General features: G+C 38.7%; 1 protein-coding gene across 1 annotated transcript in view; it reads left to right on the forward strand.

Annotated features, from left to right (window-relative positions):
* LOC123519279 (mitochondrial ribonuclease P protein 1 homolog) overlaps positions 1-20,569 on the forward strand; it is a 246,532-nt gene that overhangs the window by 160,472 nt on the left and 65,491 nt on the right. The window contains exon 3 of the mRNA XM_045280429.1: positions 17,630-17,850. Within this exon, the coding sequence (XP_045136364.1) occupies positions 17,630-17,850 (221 nt within the window). The remainder of the gene's footprint in view (positions 1-17,629; positions 17,851-20,569) is intronic.

A 20,569-nucleotide genomic window follows, 5' to 3' on the forward strand; every position in this document is an offset into this window, starting at 1 on the left:
ATATGTTTTCCCAAAAATCTTGTTAATGTGTTTCTCCGGTGACAAAGTGTTTTGCACGGTTACTCCTAAGTCTTTCACCTCATTGGTCTCTTTAATTTTCTCATCACCCAGCCTGTAATCCCAGTTTGGTCTGTATCTACTTTTTCCCATTTTCATAACATGGGTCTTGTCTATATTAAATTCCATCTGCCACTCCTTACTCCACTCGTATATTTTATCAAAATCTTCCTGTAACTTGTTACAATCTTCCACATTCTTTACTCTCCTCATAAATTTAGTATCATCTGCAAACATGTTCATGTAACTGTCAATTCCTACTGTGTGTGTGTATTTACCTAGTTGTATTTACCTAGTTGTAGTTTTACAGGGCCTGGGCTTTATGCTCGTGTGGCCCCGTTTCCATATCTACACTCATCCAATCTTACTTTAAAAGTATGCACACTCGTTGCAGACACTACTTCTTTATCTAAACTGTTCCACGTCTCAATACATCTCTGCGGGAAACTATGTTTTTTAATATCTCTCAGACATCTTCCTTTTCTAAGCTTTTTACTATGCGATCTTGTGCTTCGGATGTCATATTCTTCTCTCAGGATCAGTTTCTCATTATCCTCTTGGTCCATTCCGTTCATCAATTTATAAACTTGTATCAGGTCTCCTCTCTCCCTTCTTTGTTCCAGGGTTGGTAGATCCATAGCCTTTAGTCTCTCATATGTCATCCCTTCAAATTCTGGAACCATTCTTGTAGCTATTTTTTGCAGTCTCTCCAATTTCCTTATGTGTTTCTTTTTATGAGAGGTCCACACTACTCCTGCATATTCCAATCTTCATCATTTCTTTGTCCATGTAGTGAAATGCTACTCCAATATTCCTTAGCAAATTGTATGTTTCTCTAAAAATTCTATCAATATGGCTTACTGGTTGATTGTTTTCTTCCATCGTCACTCCTAAGTCCTTTTCCTTTTTGGCTTTCTCCAGTTCTACTCCATCTCCCATCTTATAGATTCCCACAGGTCGTCTTTCACTCTTTCCCATTTCCATGACATGGCTTTTGTTCACATTGAATTCCATTTCCCACTTCTTACTCCATTCCCAGATCTTATTTAGGTCTTCTTGCAGTATTTCACAATCCTCCTTTTGCTTTATAACTCTGCACAGTTTTGTATCATGCAAACAAATTTATGTAGCTGTTCACTCCTTCTGGCATGTCGTTAATATAAATGAGGGAAAGTATTGGTGAATACTGATGTGGACTCCGCTTTCTACTGCTTTCCACTTTGACTTCATATTTTTAACTACCGTCCTTATTTCTCTCCCCCTCAAATAATTTTCTATCCATCTCAATGTGCTTCCTTTTAAGCCACCCTTCTCCTCTAATTTCCATAGTAATCTTCCATGTGGCACTTTGTCAAACGCCTTTTTTTAAATCCAAATAAATGCAGTCAACCCATCCCTCTCTTTCTTGTACTCTATCAACTATTCTAGAATAGAAACTCAATAAATTAGTTACACAAGACCGTCCTTTTCTAAAACCGGACCCATTGCCTTCTCTTCATCCAGTTCCTTCCTTAACTCTTTTATTTCAAGCTTGGTTACTTTAATCTCTTTCATATAGATTGTCTCTCTGTTACTCTGTGGCCTCTCGAATTTGGATTCCTTAGTAAAGACCACCTGGAATTTTTTATTTATTAGTTCTGCCATACTTTTTGGGTCTTCCACCATCTCCTTCTCTCCTTTTAACCTTTCTATTGTTTCTTTTTGCCTAATTTTTCCATTTATGAATGTATAGAACAATTGTGGTTGCTCCTTACATTTTTTGACAATGTCTTTTTCAAAGTTCTTTTCCTCTTCCTTCTTCAACTTAACATATTCATTTCTTGCTGCGTTGAAGTTTTCCTTATTTGCTGGATTCCTATATCTCCTCCACCTTTTCCATGCTCCATCTCTTTTCTCCTTTGCCTTGGCACACCTTGCATTAAACCAGTCTTTCTTTCCTTCTTCTTTAGGTCTATATTTTGGGACATATTCCCTGACTCCTGTTTTGTATATTTCCAAAAATAAGTTATATTTGTCTTGCATTGTCTCTGAGTTTTCCATCTCCTCCCAGTCTACGTTTTTAAAATAGTTCTTGAGATTCTCAATGTGTATTTACCTATTTGTATTTACCTATTTGTGTTTTACAGGGCCCGAGCTAAGCTCTCTGTGTCCTGTCTCCTTGTCCATTCCTGTCATATCTCTCTTTCATCTGATTTACACACACCGCGTCAACGACATGACTGCTCAGTTTATTCCATTTATCAATGCTACGATGCGGGAAACTGTATTTTCTCAAGTCATTTAGACAGATGTCCTTTATTAGCTTTTTTCCATGTCCTTGGAGATGATTACTTGTGGTCACCTTTATCAACTCTCTGTCCAGTATATCAATCTTTTTCACCAATTTATACATAGTTATCATGTCTCCTCTTGTTCTTCTCTCTTCTAATGTGGTCAGCCCCAGCTTCTTCAGTCTTTCCTGAGTCTAACTGAGTCCTGGTACCATCCTTGTTGACAGCCTTTGTACCCTTTCTACCTTCTTCACATTTTTCTTCATATGCAGTGACCAGACACATGCTGCATATTCTAGCTGGGGTCTTATTAAGGTACATAATATCTTCTTCATCATTCCTTCAACTAGGTAGTGGAATGCAAGGCCAATATTTTGAAGCATGTTGTATGAAAAATCTTGTTAATGTGTTTCTCCGGTGACAAAGTGTTTTGAGGTTAAAGTCTTTCTCCTCATTGGTCTCTTTAATTTTCTCATCATAAGCTTGTAATCGCTGTTTGGTCTGTATCTACTTCTTCGCATTTTCATAACATGGGTCTTGTCTATATTAAATTCCATCTGCCACTCCTTACTCCACTCATATATTTTATCAAGATCTTCCTGTAACTTGTTACAATCTTCCACATTCTTTACTCTCCTCATAATTTTAGTATCGTCTGCAAACATGTTCATATAACTGACAATTCCTATTGGCATATCATTAACATAAATCAAAAACATGATGGGACCCAGCACTGACCCTTGTTGAACTTCACTGGTTACCTTCTTACTGGACTTCTTCCTCTCACCACTGTTCTCATTTTTCTTCCCATTAAGTAATTTTCCATTGATTTTGCTAGTTTATCATTTACTCCTCCAATCATCTTTAGTTTCCACATCAGTCTATTGTGTGGTACTTTATCAAAGGTCTTTCTCAAGTCCAGGTACATAGCATCCACCCATCCTTCTCTATGTTGTAGTATGTCAGTCACTCTTGAATAAGAACATAATAAATTGGATACACACGATCTTCCTTTTCTGAAACCAAACTGAATTTCACTCAGAATGTTTTCACTTTCTAGATACTCAATCCACTAAAGAAGTGGTGGATAAAACAGACAGAATAGGCATTACATGGAAGAACGAGACTAGGAATGGAATAAAAGTGACTTACACGAACATAGATGGATTTCTGTCTAAGAGGCTAGAATGTATGGATTATCTAAGAAATAACGAACCAGACATAATGTGTATAGTGGAAACAAAGCTAAGGCCCGAAATAAAGCTAGACTGGTTTGTTGTAAAATACTACAAAGTATTGAGAAATGATAGAAAAAATAAAGGAGGTGGTGGTATAATGGTTCTTACTAAGGAAGATTTGATAGTGAAGGAGGTGAACTATAGTAAGAGAAATGAGGAAGTGATAAGTATGCTTATAACAGATGGCAAGAGGGACATTAATATTATAACAGTATACATACCACCCAGAACCAGTGCTTGGGAATATGAACAGAACCAAATGGTGATGAGAAATACTCTAGACAGAATGAAGCAAGAACTCATCAGAAAGGATAGAGTGATGATAGTTGGAGACTTTAATTGCAAAGAAATAGTATGGGAAGACTACGAAGTGGTGAACGGTGGTGAGTGGGCAGAAGAATTGTTAAAGGTAGCAACAAATAACTTGATGACACAGTGGGTGAGATCACCAACAAGGTGCAGGGGACAAGATGTTGCAGCAAGGTTCGATTTGGTATTTACCAGGGGAATCTCTCTAAAATAGGAAATTGAACATGAATGTCCCTTAGGGAAAAGCGATCATGATGTCCTAAGCTTTTAGCTGGATACGGATTTAAGCACGAATAAGATTGTGGAACGCAGGGGAGGAAAATTAAATTATACTAGGGCAAATTATAACCATATAAGGGAGTTCTTTAATGAAATTTACTGGTCCGTGGTATACCAGGAAAGGGATATGCAATTGAAATACGATAAATTTATGGATTTGTATAACTCTGCTGTGAAAAAATTTGTGCCATATCACAGAAAGAGGACTTTAAATAATAAACAGTGGTTTAATAGAAATTGTGAAGAAGCAAAAAGAACAAAGAAAAGGCATGGAAGAAACTTAAGAAAACAGTGATGTATTATCAAGAGAAGTCTACAAAACAGCAAGGAATAGATATGTTGAAGTAAGGAGAACAGCACAGAAGGAATATGAACAGAGGGTGGTGGAAAACTGTGATAGTGACCCAAAATGTTTTACAAATTCATAAATGGAAAACTAAATAAAAGGGAGGCAATAGAAAAGGTAAAAACGGGAAGAAGTATATGAAGATGCTGGAGATATAGCTGAAATTTTGAACGACAACTTTTGCAAAGTGTTTACAAAGGAGGAGCATTTTATGGGAGGAAGGCCTACAGAAATAAAGCAAATGCAGGACATCATGGTTACTAAGGAAGATGTAAGGAAAATTATAAGCAATCTGGATATTAATAAATCAATGGGGCCTGATGGCATATCTGGGAGGTTGCTAAAAGAATGTAAGGATCAATTGTTGAACCCCGTATTTGATATTGTGGAAACCTCCATACGAACAGGATTAGTCCCGAAAGAATGGAAAAGAGCTGACATTGTGTCTATATATAAGAATGGTAGTAGAATGGAACCGCTAAATTATAGACCAGTATCGTTGACTAATATATTGTGCAAGGTATGTGAAGAAGTAATTAAAGCTAAGTGGAGTGAGTATCTAGAAAGTGAAAACATTCTGAGTGAAAGGCAGTTTGGTTTCAGAAAAGGAAGATCTTGCGTATCAAAATTTATTATGTTTTTATTCAAGAGTGACTGACATACTACAACATAGAGAGGGATGGGTGGATGCTATCTACCTGGACATGAGAAAGGCCTTTGATAAAGTACCATACAATAGACTAACGTGGAAACTAAAGATGATTGGAGGAGTAAATGATAAACTAGCAAAATGGATGGAAAATTACTTAATGGGAAGAGAAATGAGAACAGTGGTGAAAGGAAGGAAGTCCGAATGGAAGAAGGTAACCAGTGGAGTTCCACAAGGGTCAGTGCTGGGTCCCATCATGTTTTTTATTTATGTTAATGATATGCCAGTAGGAATTGACAGTTACATGAATATGTTTGCAGATAATACTAAAATTATGAGGAGAGTAAGGAATGTGGAAGATTGTAACAAGTTACAGGAAGATCTTGATAAAATATATGAGTGGAGTAAGGAGTGGCAGATGGAATTTAATATAGATAAGACCCATGTTATGAAAATGGGAAAAAGTAGATATAGACCAAACTGGGAGTACAGGCCAGGTGATGAGAAAATTAAAGAGACCAATGAGGAAAAAGACTTAGGAGTAACCGTGCAAAACACTTTGTCACCGGAGAAACACATTAACAAGATTTTTGGGAAAACATATAACATGCTTCTAAATATTGGCCATGCATTCCACTACCTAGATGAAGGAATGATGAAGAAGATATTATGTACCTTAATAAAACCCCAGTTAGAATATGCAGCTTGTGTCTGGTCACCGCATATGAAGAAGGTAGAAAGGGTACAGAGGCTGGCAACAAGGATAGTACCAGGACTCAGGGAGTTAGACTATGAGGAAAGACTGAGGAAGCTGGGTCTGACCACATTAGAAGAGAGAAGAACAAGAGGAGGCATGATAACTATGTATAGATTGGTGAACAAGATTGACATACTGGACAGAGAGTTGATAAAGGTGACCACAAGTAATCATCTCCGAGAACATGGAAAAAAGCTAATAAAAGACATCTGTCTAAATAACGTGAGAAAATACAGTTTCCCGCATCGTAGCATTGATAAGTGGAATAAACTGAGCAGTGATGTTGTTGACGTGGTGTGCGTCAATCAGATGAAAAAAAGATATGACAGGAATGGACAAGGAGAAAGGACACAGAGAGCTTAGCTCGGGCCCTGTAATACACAAATAGGTAAATACACACTATAGCGAATAAAGAGCTATTGAAGGAAAAAGTAGAGATGGAGAAAGAAAACCAACAACTAAGGAAACACACACACAAGGAGAAAGAGAGAGAGAGAGAGAGAGAGAGAGAGAGAGAGAGAGAGAAAGATTGTCAGCTGAGCTAAGATGTCTCAGATTTACCGTGTCAGGTCACTCGCCACTCCTTATTCCCAATTAAATGAATATTCAAAATAAAAAATAAACTTCGTGTAACATTTTTTCATAAACTACTTACTGTACATACATATAATTATGATAAATTTATATTATATCATATCCTTTCCTTATATGATAATGTAATATCTCTCTCTCTCTCTCTCTCTCTCTCTCTCTCTCTCTCTCTCTCTCTCTCTCTCTCTCTCTCTCTCTCTCTCTCTCTCTCACACACACACACACACACACACACACACACACACACACACACACACACACACACACAGACATTGGTGAGGGAAACTGTAGACAAAAAGAGATGTGTGGTGATATTTGGTGTGGAGGAGGATAAGACACCGAGTAAAATGGAGAGAGAGAAAAACATAAAAAAAAGTGATAAATAATATCATTAATGTGGTGCAGGAGGAGGGAAAAGACCTAGTACAAGAAATAGAGGACTTCCATAGAATTGGAAAGTTCACAGGAGAAGGTATGAGGCCAATAAGAATCAAACTTAAGTCACAAAAGGATGTAGATGAATTGGTGGAGAAGTCATGGAGGCTAGCCCAGCAGGAAACAACAAGGAATATTTGGTTGAGAAGAGATCTCGGTGAAAAGGAAAGAGAAATGTTAAATGAGTTGAGAAAGGAGGCTTTGAAAAAATGAAGAGAGGACAGAAGAGGAGAAGAAAGAGTTTTTCTGGAGAATCTTGGATATGAGACTGAGGAAGTGGTTCATAACCCAGAAAAGTACAGTAAGAAAGGACTAAAGAAACTTACGTATGAGCGGAATGTAATGTATTCCAACATAAATGGAGTGATATCGGGATTTTAGAACTCAACGATTACTTGAGGGACAAGAACCCAGATATTGTGGGTCTTACTGAAACAAAACTGAGAGAGGGAGAAGACCTGATGATGGTTGGAGAAGGAAATATAATGTTTGGAAAAGAAATAGAGTAGGTAAGATGGGAGGAGGAGTGATGTTGCTGGTTAAAAAAGATATAAAGGTGGATCAAGTGAAAGAAGGTATGGGAAAGGCAGAAGTGCTAAAGATCAGAGCAGAAACTAATGAAGGAAAAAAGAGGCACTACATAGTGGTGTACGTACCACCTAAGACAAATGCATGGTCAGTACAGGAATATGAAGAAATGATAAGAGATACAGGAACATGGAACATGTCTGGAAGAAATGTTGGGTGGCTGTGAACGAACTATAATGATGGGAGATTTTAATTGTAAAGAGGTGTGTTGGGAGGACTGGTCAATGGAGGGATCAGAGACAACATGGGGAAATACACTATTGACACTGGCAATGGAAAATGTGTTAACTCAGTGGGTCAAAGAAGATACTAGGTTTGGAGGAGAGGGAGCATCGTCAAGACTGGACTTGGTCTTTAGTACAGAGCCAATGGTCATTGAGGAGATGAGGGTGGAGTGCCCTTTAGCAAAGAGTGATCATGCAGTTTTGGAGTTCAAGGTGATAGATGAAGAGAAATCTAGAAGAAATGAAGAATATAAAGTGGGAAGATGGAATTATGCCAAGACAGATTTTGGAAACCTAAAGAAATTCTTTCAAGAGACAAATTGGATGAAACTCAAGAGTGCTAAGGAGCAAATGAAAAGTGGAAGGAATTTATAAAATATACAAAGAAGGTGAGAAAAATTTGTACCAATAAGACAACATAGAGAAGTTGGAAAGCAGGACTGGTTTAACGATAGATGTGAAAAGGCTAGAACAAGAAAAGAGGATGCATGGAAGAGGTGGAGAAGGAAAAGATGGATTAAGCAGTGGGAAAGTTACAAAAGAGCAAGAAATGAATATGTGTTGATTAGAAGAGAAGAAAGAAAGAAACAAGAAAAGGATATAATTGATAAATGTAAAGACCAACCAAGGCTTTTTTACAGACATGTGAACAACAACATCAAAAATAGAGAAAGTATTGAGAGTTTAGAAGTAAATGGAGTATGCAGTGAGGATCCCAGGGAAATGGCAGAGGCTATGAATGGATGCTTTCGGAAGGTATTCACAAAGGAGACTGCTTTTGACAAACCACTGGTAATGGAACAGAAAGGGATTATGAAGGAGTTTCAAGTAACTGTAGAGGAGATCAAGAATATGATTGGGAGTTTAGAAGTGAGAAAAGCTGTGGGACCTGATAGGGTATCAGGATGGATTTTAAGAGAATGCAGGGAGCAACTGGCAGAAAAAGTTTGTGAAGTAATTGATGCCTCATTAAGGGAAGGTGTAGTGCCCCAAGACTGGAAAAGAGCTAACATTGTCCCAATTTATAAATCAGGTAACAAGAGAAACCCATTGAACTATAGACCAGTGTCACTTACAAGTGTGGTAGCTAAGATGTGTGAGAGGGTGGTGAAGAATAGATGGACAGACTTCTTGGAGAAAAATGACATACTTTGTGAGGGTCAATTTGGTTTTAGAAAAGGGCGTTCATGCACGACAAACCTGATATGTTACTATTCGAGGGTGATAGATGTAATACAGGAAAGAGATGGTTGGGCTGATGGAATATATCTGGATTTAAAAAAGGCCTTTGATAAGGTACCACACCGGAGACTGATCTGGAAACTTGAAATGGTAGGAGGAGTGCATGGCAGTTTACTAAAATGGATGGAAGACTTTTTGGTATGAAGAGAAATGAGAACAATAATTAAGGACAGACCATCAGATTGGGGCTTGGTGGAGAGTAACTGTAGAGGAGATCAAGAATATGATTGGGAGTTTAGAAGTGAGAAAAGCTGTGGGACCTGATGGGGTATCAGGATGGATTTTAAGAGAATGCAGGGAGCAACTGGCAGAAAAAGTTTGTGAAGTAATTGATGCCTCATTAAGGGAAGGTGTAGTGCCCCAAGACTAGAAAAGAGCTAACATTGTCCCAATATAAATCAGGTAACAAGAGAGACCCATTGAACTATAGACCAGTGTCACTTACAAGTGTGGTAGCTAAGATGTGTGAGAGGGTGGTGAAGAATAGATGGACAGACTTCTTGGAGAAAAATGACATACTTTGTGAGTGTCAATTTGGTTTTAGAAAAGGGCGTTCATGCACGACAAACCTGATATGTTACTATTCGAGGGTGATAGATGTAATACAGGAAAGAGATGGTTGGGCTGATGGAATATATCTGGATTTAAAAGGCCTTTGATAAGGTACCACACGGAGACTGATCTGGAAACTTGAAATGGTAGGAGGAGTGCATGGCAGTTTACTAAAATGGATGGAAGACTTTTTGGTAGGAAAAGAAATGAGAACAATAATTAAGGACAGACCATCAGAATGGGGCTTGGTGGAGAGTGGAGTTCCACAGGGATCAGTGTTGGCACCAGTAATGTTTGCAGTCTACATAAATGACATGGTGGATGGGGTGTCCAGTTATGTGAGCCTATTTGCAGACGATGCAAAATTGTTAAGAAAAGTGAGATGTGACAAAGATTGCGAACTACTCCAGGAAGACTTGGACAGAATATGGAAATGGAGCTGTACATGGCAAATGGAGTTCAACACGACAAAATGCAAGAAATTAGAGTTTGGCAAGAGTGAAAGAAGAATCAGGAGTATGTACAAGATAGGAAATGAAGACATAAAACCAGTCATGAAGAAAAGACCTTGGGGTGACAATTACCAATGACCTATCGCCAGAGAGACATATAAACAAAATAATTGGAGAAGTATTGAACTTATTGAGGAACATAAGAGTGGCGTTCAGATATTTAGATGAAGAAATGATGAAGAAAATAATTACTGCAATGATAAGACCAAGGCTTGAATATGCAACAATACAGTGGGCTCCGAACTTAAAGAAACACATAAGGAAACTAGAGAAAGTACAGAGGGCTGCAACAAAATGGTGCCTGACTTAAGAGATTTGACTTATGAAGACAGACTGAAAAGAATGCAACTTCCGACCCTGGAAAACAGAAGAGAAAGGGAGACCTGATAGCAATATACAGAGTGATGATTGGCATGGAAAAATGGATAGGAAGATCTGTGTATGTGGAATGAAAGAATGTCGAGAGGGCATGGGAAAAACTAAAATGGCCACTTATAGGAGAGATGTGAAAAATATAGCTTCCCTCATAGAAGGGTGGAAGCATGGAATAGTTTAGACGTGGAAGTGGTCAACGCAAGGAATATTCATGATTTTAAGAAAAAGCTGGACATTAATAGATATGGAGACGGGACAACACGAGCATAGCTCTTTTCCCGTATGTTACAATTAGGTAAATACAATTAGGTAAATACACACACACACACACACACACACACACACACACACACACACACACACACACACACACACACACACACACACACACACGGGACACCGTCGATGGCGGACGTGGTCACTGAGCTCCAGAGCAATCATTTCTAATACTACAGTTGCCGTTGCCTAAGAGTAACTAAGGTGGGAAAGGAGCTTGTAATGTTTGTCCCGTCTCCATATAGTCATGTTAACTGTTGATTAGCAAAATAATGTCCACGGAAGGTGAATATAAACTGAAGCCTGCGTTTGAGCCATTAGCTGGAGTTTGTTTACATCTGCGCAACATGGTGGCCAAGAAGATTTGGTTGAGGAGAGATCTCAGTGAAAAGGAAAGAGAAATGTTAAATGAGTTGCGAAGGGAGGCTTTGAAAAAAAATGAAGAGAGGACAGAAGAGGAGAAGAAAGAGTTTTTCTGGAGAATCTTGGATATGAGACTGAGAAAGTGGTTCATAACCCAGAAAAGTACAGTAAGAAAGGACTAAAGAAACTTAAGTGTGAGCGGAATGTAATGTATTCCAACGTAAATGGAGTGATATCGGGGATTTTAGAACTCAACAATTACTTGAGGGATAAGAACCCAGATATTGTGGGTCTTACTGAAACAAAACTGGGAGAGGGAGAAGACCTGATGATGGTTGGAGAAGAGAAATATAATGTTTGGAAAAGAAATAGAGTGGGTAAGATGGGAAGAGGAGTGATGTTGCTGGTTAAAAAAGATATAAAAGTGGATCAAGTGAAAGAAGGTATGGGAAAGGCAGAAGTGCTAAAGATCAGAGTAGAAACTAATGAAGGAAAAAAGAGGCACTTCATAGTGGTGTATGTACCACCTAAGACAAATGCATGGTCAGTACAGGAATATGAAGAAATGATAAGAGATACAGGAACATGTCTGGAAGGAATGTTGGGTGGCTGCGAAAGAGCTATAATGATGGGAGATTTTAATTGTAAAGAGGTGTGTTGGGAGGACTGGTCAATGGAAGGATAAGAGACAACATGGGGAAATACACTATTGATGCTGGTAATGGAAAATGTGTTAACTCAGTGGGTCAAAGAAGTAATAGGTTTGGTGGAGAGGGAGTATCATCAAGACTGGACTTGGTCTTTAGTACAGAGCCAATGATCATTGAGGAGATGAGGGTGGAGTGCCCTTTAGCAAAGAGTGATCATGCAGTTTTGGAGTTCAAGGTGATGGATGAAGAGAAATTTAGAAGAAATGAAGAATATAAAGTAGGAAGATGGATTTTGGAAACTTTAGGAAGTTTTTAGAAGAGATAAATTGGATGAACTTCAAGAGTGCTAAGGGAGCAAATGAAAAGTGTAAGGAAATTATAAAAATATACAAAGAAGGCAAGAAGAAATTTTTACCAGGAAGACAACATAGAGAAGTTGGAAAGCAGGACTGGTTTAATGATAGATGTGAAAAGGCTAGAAAAAGAAAAGAGGATGCATGGAAGAGGTGGAGAAGGAAAAGACGGATAAATCAGTGGGAAAGTTACAAAAGAACAAGAAATGAATATGTGTGGCTTAGAAGAGAAGAGAGGAAAAAAACAGGAAAAAGATATAATTGATAAATGTAAAGACCAACAAGGCTTTTTTACAGACATGTGAACAACAACATCAAAAATAGAGAAAGTATTGAAAGTTTAGAAGTGAATGGAGTCTGCAGTGAAGATCCCAGGGAAATGGCAGAGGTTATGAACGGATGCTTTCGGAAGATATTCACAAAGGAGATTGCCACTGGTAATGGAACGAAAAGGGACTATGGAGGAGTTTCAAGTAACTGTAGAGGAGATAAAGAATATGATGGGAAGTCTAGAGTTGAGAAAAGCTGTGGGACCCGATGGGGTATCAGGATGGATTTTAAGCGAGTGCAGGGAACAACTGGCGGAAAAAGTTTGTGAAGTAATTGATGCCTCATTAAGCGAAGGTGTAGTGCCCCGAGACTGGAAAAGAGCTAACATTGTTCCAATTTATAAAACAGGTAACAAGAGAGACCCATTGAACTATAGACCGGTGTCACTCACAAGTGTGGTGGCTAAGATGTGTGAGAGGGTGGTGAAGAATAGATGGACAGATTTCTTGGAGAAGAATGACATACTTTGTGATTGTCAATTTGGTTTTAGAAGAGAGCGTTCATGTACGACAAACCTGATATGTTACTATTCGAGGGTGATAGATGTAATACAAGAAAGAGATGGTTGGGCTGATGGAATACATCTGGATTTAAAAAAGTCTTTTGATAAGGTACCACACCAGAGACTGATCTGGAAACTTGAAATGGTAGGAGGATTGCATGGCCGTTTGCTAAAATGGATGGAAGACTTTTTGGTGGGAAGAGAAATGAGAACAATAATTAAGGACAGACCATCAGAGTTAGGCTTGGTGGAAGAGTGGAGTACCACAGGGATCGGTGTTGGCACCAGTAATGTTTGCGGTCTATATAAATTACATGGTGGATGGGGTGTCCAGTTATGTGAGCCTATTTGCAGACAATGCAAAATTGTTAAGGAAAATGAGATGTGCCAAAGATTGCGAATTACTTCAGGAAGACTTGGACAGAATATGGAAATGGAGCTGTACATGGCAAATGGAGTTCAACATGACAAAATGCAAGAAATTAGAGTTTGGCAAGAGTGAAAGAAGAATCAGGGGTATGTACAAGATAGGAAATGAAGACATAAAACCCAGTAATGAAGAAAAAGATCTCGGGGTGACAATTACCAATGACCTATCGCCAGAGAGACATATAAACTAAATAATTGGAGAAGTATTGAACTTATTGAGGAACATAAGAGTGGCGTCAGATATTTAGATGAAGAAATGATGAAGAAAATAATTACTGCAATGATAAGACCGAGGCTTGAATATGCAACAATACAGTGGGCTCCGAACTTGAAGAAACACATAAGAAAGTTGGAGAAAGTACAGAGGGCTGCGACAAAAATGGTGCCTGACTTGAGAGATTTGACTTATGAGGACAGACTGAACAGGATGCAACTTCCAACCCTGGAAAACAGAAGAGAGAGGGGAGACCTGATAGCGATATACAGAGTGATGAATGGCATGGAAAAAATGGACAGGGAAGATCTGTGTATGTGGAATGAATGAGTGTCGAGAGGACATGGAAAAAAACTAAAGATGGCCACTTATAGGAGAGATGTGAAAAAATATAGCTTCCCTCATAGAAGTGTGGAAGCTTGGAATAGTTTGGATGTGGAAGTGGTCAACGCAAGGAATGTTCATGATTTTAAGAAAAAGTTGGACATTAGTAGATATGGAGACGGGACAGTACGAGCGTAGCTCCTTTCCCGTATGTTACAATTAGGTAAATACACACACACAAGGGAGAAAAAAGATAGAGCATGAAAAAGGTGGAGGAGAAATAGAAATCCAGTAAATAAGGAAAACTTCAAGGCAGCGAGAAATGAATATGTTAAGGTGAGGAAGGATGAGGAAAGGAACTATGAAAAGAACATTGTTGAAAAATGTAAGGAGCAACTGAAATTTTTCTACAGATTCATAAATGGAAAAATTAGGCAAAAAGAAACAATAGAAAGGTTAAAAGGAGAGAACGGGATGGTGGAAGACCCAAAAAGTATTGCAGAACTATTAAATAATAAATTCCAGGTTTTTTCTAAGGAATCCAAATTTGAAAGGCCACAGAGGTTATAGTAACCAAGCTTGAAATAAAAGAGTTAATGAAGGAATTGGATGAAGGGAAGGCAATGGGACCAGATGAAGTCTCAGGCAGAATACTGAAAGAATGTAGGGAAGAACTAGCAAGTCCTATATACATCATAAAATGCTCAATAGAAAATGGAACAGTACCAGTAAAATGGAAAAGAGCTGAGGTGGTTCCCATATATAAGAGCAGAAGGAAGGAAGAACCTTTAAATTACAGACCGTTATCACTAACTAGTGTAATATGCAAGATGTGTGAAAGAATAATAAACATAACATAACATAACATAACATAACATAACATAAATAATAGGATAACAAAGGGCCACCAGGGCCCATCTAGGTTATCCTGTATCTGTCGCACAGCGACCTCGTCATCAGTACTTAAAGATACACTTACAAGTACACAATACATTATATACTAATTCTAAATATTTGGCCCATTAACAGGGGTAAGTCCTGCAGCGAAATCCTCTACAATTTGTGGTCCCCATACATGGGGATCATGTCTTGTTTAACTATAGTAAATTTCTTATAAAACTATCATGCAGTGCTATACATAATCATAAATCTAATAAATTTAAGTGCTTATCTAATCTGTTTTTAAACATTGTCAAACTAGTGCTATTTACAACCGTCTCTGGCAATGCATTCCAGAAGTCTACCACCCTATGACTAAAGAAATATTTTCTTATATCTAACCTGCAGCCTTGCTTTCTAATCTTCCTGCCATGATTTCTAGTCCTATTTCCTCCTCTAAGGTAAAGAAAGATCTCACATCTATGTAGTTTGTATCTGAAAACATTTTAAATAACTCTATCATATCCCTCTTATACATCTCCTCTCAAATGAAAACATGTTTAATTCCTTTAATCTATCTCTATACTCCAGGCGCTTTAATGCTGGTATCATCCTAGTTGCTCTTCTCTGAACTGCTTCTAACATGTTGATATCCTGCCTATAGTGGGGTGACCAGGCCTGTATGCAATACTCTAAATGGGGCCTAACATAGGAATTATATAAGCTACGCACCACTTCCTTACTTTTATAACTAACATTTCTATTTATAAAACCCAGGATCCTATTTGCCCTATTTCTTGCTTCTAAACATTGCTTTGAAAATTTCATAGTTCTGTCTATCACTACTCCTAAATCCTTTCCCTCCTCTACTGCCTCTAGCCAACATCCCTCCATCTCATAGCTATAGTTTGTGTTGTCTTTACCTAAATGCATAACCTGACACTTTTTAGAATTAAACTCCATCTGCCACCTGTCTGCCCATGCTATCAGCCTGTCCAGGTCTCGTTGTATTCTGTAATTGTCCTTTTCACCCTGCACTGCACATGCTATCTTAGTATCATCTGCAAACTTTGATACTTTGCTACTAATTCCTATATCTAAATCGTTAATGTACACCAAGAAAAGAATAGGTCCTAGCACTGATCCTTGGGGTACCCCACTAACCACTTCCTTCCACTCAGACATTGCCCCATTTAATACTACTCTCTGATTCCTATCAGAAAGCCATTCACTAATCCAATCAACTAACCTACCCCCTATCCCATGTAGTCTCAATTTGTACACTAGCCTCCTATGCGGTACCTTATCAAATGCCTTGCTAAAATCTAGATAAAACAATGGATCGAATTCCTTGAAGACAACAGATTAATATCAAATAGCTAATTTTGTTTTAGAAAAAGATGGTCATGTGGAACTAATTTACTGAGTTTCTACTCTAGAATAGTTGATAGAGTATAAGAGAGAGAGGGATGGATTGACTGTATTTATTTGGATTTAAAAAAGGCATTTAATAAAGGCCACATGCAAGATTACTGTGGAAGTTAGAGGAGAAGGGTGGCTTAAAAGGAAGCACATTGAGATGGATGGAAAATGATTTCAGGGGGAGAGAAATAAGGACGGTAGTTAAAGATATGAAGTCCAAGTGGAGAACAGTAGAAAGCGGAGTGCCGCAGGGGTCAGTATTGGCGCCAATACTTTTCCTCATATATATATATATATACATATATAAACGACATGCCAGAAGGAGTGAACAGCAACATAAATCTGTTTGCGGATGATGTGAAACTGTGTAGAGTTATAAAGCAAAAAGAAGATTGTGAAATACTGCAGGAAGACCTAAATAAGATCTGCGAATGGAGTAAAAAGTGGGATATGTAATTCAATGTGGACAAAAGCCATGTCATGGAAATGGGAAAGAGTGAAAGAAGACCCGTGGGAATCTATAAGATGGGAGATGGAGTAGAACTGGAGAAAGTAATAAAGGAAAAGGACTTAGGAGTGACGATGGAAGAAAACAATCAACCAGTAAGCCCTATTGATAGAATTTTCAGAGAGATATATGATTTGTTAAGGAATATTGGATTATCATTTCATTACATGGACAAAGAAATGATGAAGAAATTCATAAGTACTATAATAAGACCCAGATAGGAATATGCAGGAGTAGTGTGGACCCCTCATAAAAAGAAACACATAAGGAAGTTGAAGAGACTACAAAAAATGGCTACAATAATGGTTCCAGAATTTGAAGGGATGACATACGATGAGAGACTAAAGGCTATGGATCTACCAACCCTGGAACAGAGAAGGGAGAGAGGGGATCTGATACAAGTATATAAATTGATCAACAGAATAGACCAAGTGGATAATGAGAAACTGATCCTGAGAGAAGAATAGTACATTCAAAGCACAAGATCACATAGTAAAAAGCTCAGAAAGGGAAGGTGTCTGAGAGATGTTAAAAAAATATAGTTTCCCACAAAGATGTGTTGAGACGTGGAACAGTTTGCGTGAAGAAGTGGTGTCAGCAATGAGTGTGCATAGTTTTAAAGAAAAATTGGATAAGTATAGATATGGAGACAGGGCCAAACAAGCTTAAAGCCCAGGCCCTGTAAAACTACAGCTAGGTAAATACAGTCACTGCATCTATTAATGTTGTATCTTGTTTCTTTGTCATTTGACTGCCATTTTCTCTAATTAGACAAAATAGCTTAGGAATTTGTTCATGATCCTCTTAACAGCTCCACACTTGATTCTTTCACTTCTGTGAGGTACATCAAATGTGTTAATGCACATTTTGATTATTATTGTTCTTTATTTATCCATTTATTTATTCTATGTATTTTTTTCTTTTTGCATTGTATTTTCTTTCTCAATTACAACAGCCAGAATATCCTTTGATAATCAACCCCAAGAGCTATCTGAAGAAATATCCCAAAGAACAGCTGGTCTATTTAACACCTCACTGTCAAGAAGAGCTGCTGGTGTATGACCACAATGCTGTTTACATTATTGGTGGCATTGTTGACAAGTCTTCAGGAGAACCACTGACCCTTGCCAAGGCTAAGAGGGAGGGAGTCCGAATGCAGAAACTTCCATTGGATAGGTGAGTAGTGGAGACTTTAGTCCTGTTTATGCTATTTAATTAATTTTTCCTCCATTCAAAGAACACAAAATTGAATTTAAACCATTACAGGAGACCCAAGAACAACTGATGAAAACTGCAGACATGTTAGGAACAACAGTCCAACATGTTATTCATATGCAGTTTCTTAATCAGATACAGTCAACCCCCACTTAACGAAGGGGTTACATTCCTAAAAAAAACCTTCGTTAAGCGAAACTTTGTTAAGCAAACCGATTATAACAAGTTTAACCCGTCCAGCCCCGCTGACGGCTGAGAGCCGTCGCTTATGTGTGTAACCCTCAGTCCCATTGACGGCTCTCAGTTGTCGCAAGTTCTCTACCCTGTATCTTCGTACATAATTGTCTTAGGTTTGTAATCTTCACACACGTTATGAGTCAACATGCGGGGCAAGTTTACACTACTTGGCAACTTACCTACAAGTCCTCACTTGTCACTCACAGCAGGAAATATTCGTGCGCCGACAGTTCAGGCTTTGTACTGGATGCGGATAGACATGGCTGACTTCCCACGCCGCCCAAGGCAGGAGAAGAGAATTCTTTCTCTTGCTGAGGCAATAGTTATGGTGTTAGAGTCAGGTGAGTACGTCGACAGTAACTCAGATGACTCTTCTGGGGAGGAATATGTCCCTACAGCAGAGGATCTAGAAGAAATGAAGCCTGTAATTTTACCATCGTCCCGACGTGGTTCCGGTGTGAGTGCACGCTCATACCCTTGATCACCACCTCCACCATCATTACAACTACCCTCAGATGATGATACTGATGGCTGATGGCGATGACGAAGATGAAGATGACCCACTGAGCTTCCTATATTCTTTGGGGCTGCAGAAACGAGGGAAGAAGAGAGGACTTGACAGTGAAGTGTGTGGTGACGAGGCTAAAACATTGCCGATGCCTCGACTGCCTTCTCCAACATTACCTCCCGTCTCTCCTTTGAAAAACACTTCCAAAATCTACCAAGAACAAAGAGCTTCGCAGGAAAAATGGTAATGATGAAAAGATAAAGTATGTAGCTAAGCCCGTATCAACATCGATTAGACGCCGTCTCTATAGTCAAGAATTGACACATCATGACTTCCTTCATGAATCAACATCACTACATGTTGCTAAAACAACTGATGCTCTATTCAGGAACATCCTAACAAAGCAATAATATATAATATGCGTAAACCACTGCCTGATGTGTGATACTGAAGGACGGGCAACGCTGCACCTCCCTCCCTGCCACTGGCTGGATGACTCGCGGAGCATAACCCTCTCTAATGAGTGTTAAATGGCTATAGTGAGTGGTTTCATGTACTTCAGGTGTTATAACTTCGGGTTTCCAATAGATTTCCGGAAAAAAAAAATTTTCTAAAAATTTGGCGGGTCTGGGTATTACTTCATCCCACAACTTTGGCGGGGCTCGACGGGTTAACCCCTGACTTGAACTTCCATCGAGAGTAAACAAAGCAAGAGTGCATCATAGTACAGTGAATGGTTTAATGACAGTAAAAATTATGAAGTTAAACATTTAGGCAGTTTAATTTATTATAATGTACACTAATGCATGTATGTACATAACTTTATAATGTTGAGGATCTTAAATTTATGAAGGGAGGGAGAGTAAAACGGGAAAGACACTAACCGGCAACCTGTGGAATGTAAACAAAAGGGCGCATCATTGTATCACATACAAAACTTATGTACCACATTTCCACAAGGCTTTCCATCTTATCCATTGTAGAGTCACAAGTTCAGGTGGTTCTTTTAGCTTGCAAGGAAGATATGGTCTCACCAGCCTTCTTAATAGAGTCTGCTGACTTAAAAATAGTAGAAACAGTAGATGGAGTCAAGGTGGTGGCAAGCAATGCTAGTAGTTTTATTGCCTCTCTCATGTCTGTGAATAATATCCAGCTTCACTTTGAGAGTAAGCGACTCCCTGGTCTCCTTAACAACGCTAGGCGACATTGCAGGGCATTTTGGTGGTAAGTTGAGTGAGGGAAGATGAGCTGCTGCTGACGCTGTTATTGTTTGTAACAGGGGTAGTGAGTGGTGCGCGTGTTGTCCACGAGAGGCTCTGGTGTATTCAGAAGCCTGTCGGCTTGCATGATACTGCAGGGCTTTCAAACTTAGAAAAAAATTACCTGGATAGAACTTCGTTAAAGCGAGTTTGGTGTTCGTTACACGAGCAGATGGTAGTAAAATTAAACCTTCGTTGTAGCGAAATTTCGTTGTGTGAACCTTCGTTAAGCGGGGATTGTCGGTATATACCACCCCTTTAAGTTTTGGAGAGACTACATGTTACATATAATGTAACATGTAGTCTCTCCAAAATTTAAAGGGCACAAATTAAACTCGGATGGGTGACCATGCATGACCACGCAAAGCTGGCCAGCACAGCTTAGGAAAAACTCTGATTATTACACTCTTACCAAGGTAAGCAATGATGATCTTATACAGTGGAAACTCGGTCCATGAACACTTCTGTGTATGAACAAATTGGTTTTGCGAACCAAATTTTTTAAAAATTTTGTCTTAGTTTGTTAACAAAAATAGAATTGCTGGCTTTGGTGCAAGATGACATGCACAGAGTATCAGTTGTTCTCATGTACCACACTATAAACAGTATTCCTTGTGGTGCTGTTTTAACCCTCATTGTGCCTCCCAAGAAAGTGAAATATGTTAGTGATAGGGAT

This window comes from Portunus trituberculatus, chromosome 45 (assembly GCF_017591435.1).
Source record: "Portunus trituberculatus isolate SZX2019 chromosome 45, ASM1759143v1, whole genome shotgun sequence".
Lineage (NCBI taxonomy): Eukaryota > Metazoa > Arthropoda > Malacostraca > Decapoda > Portunidae > Portunus > Portunus trituberculatus.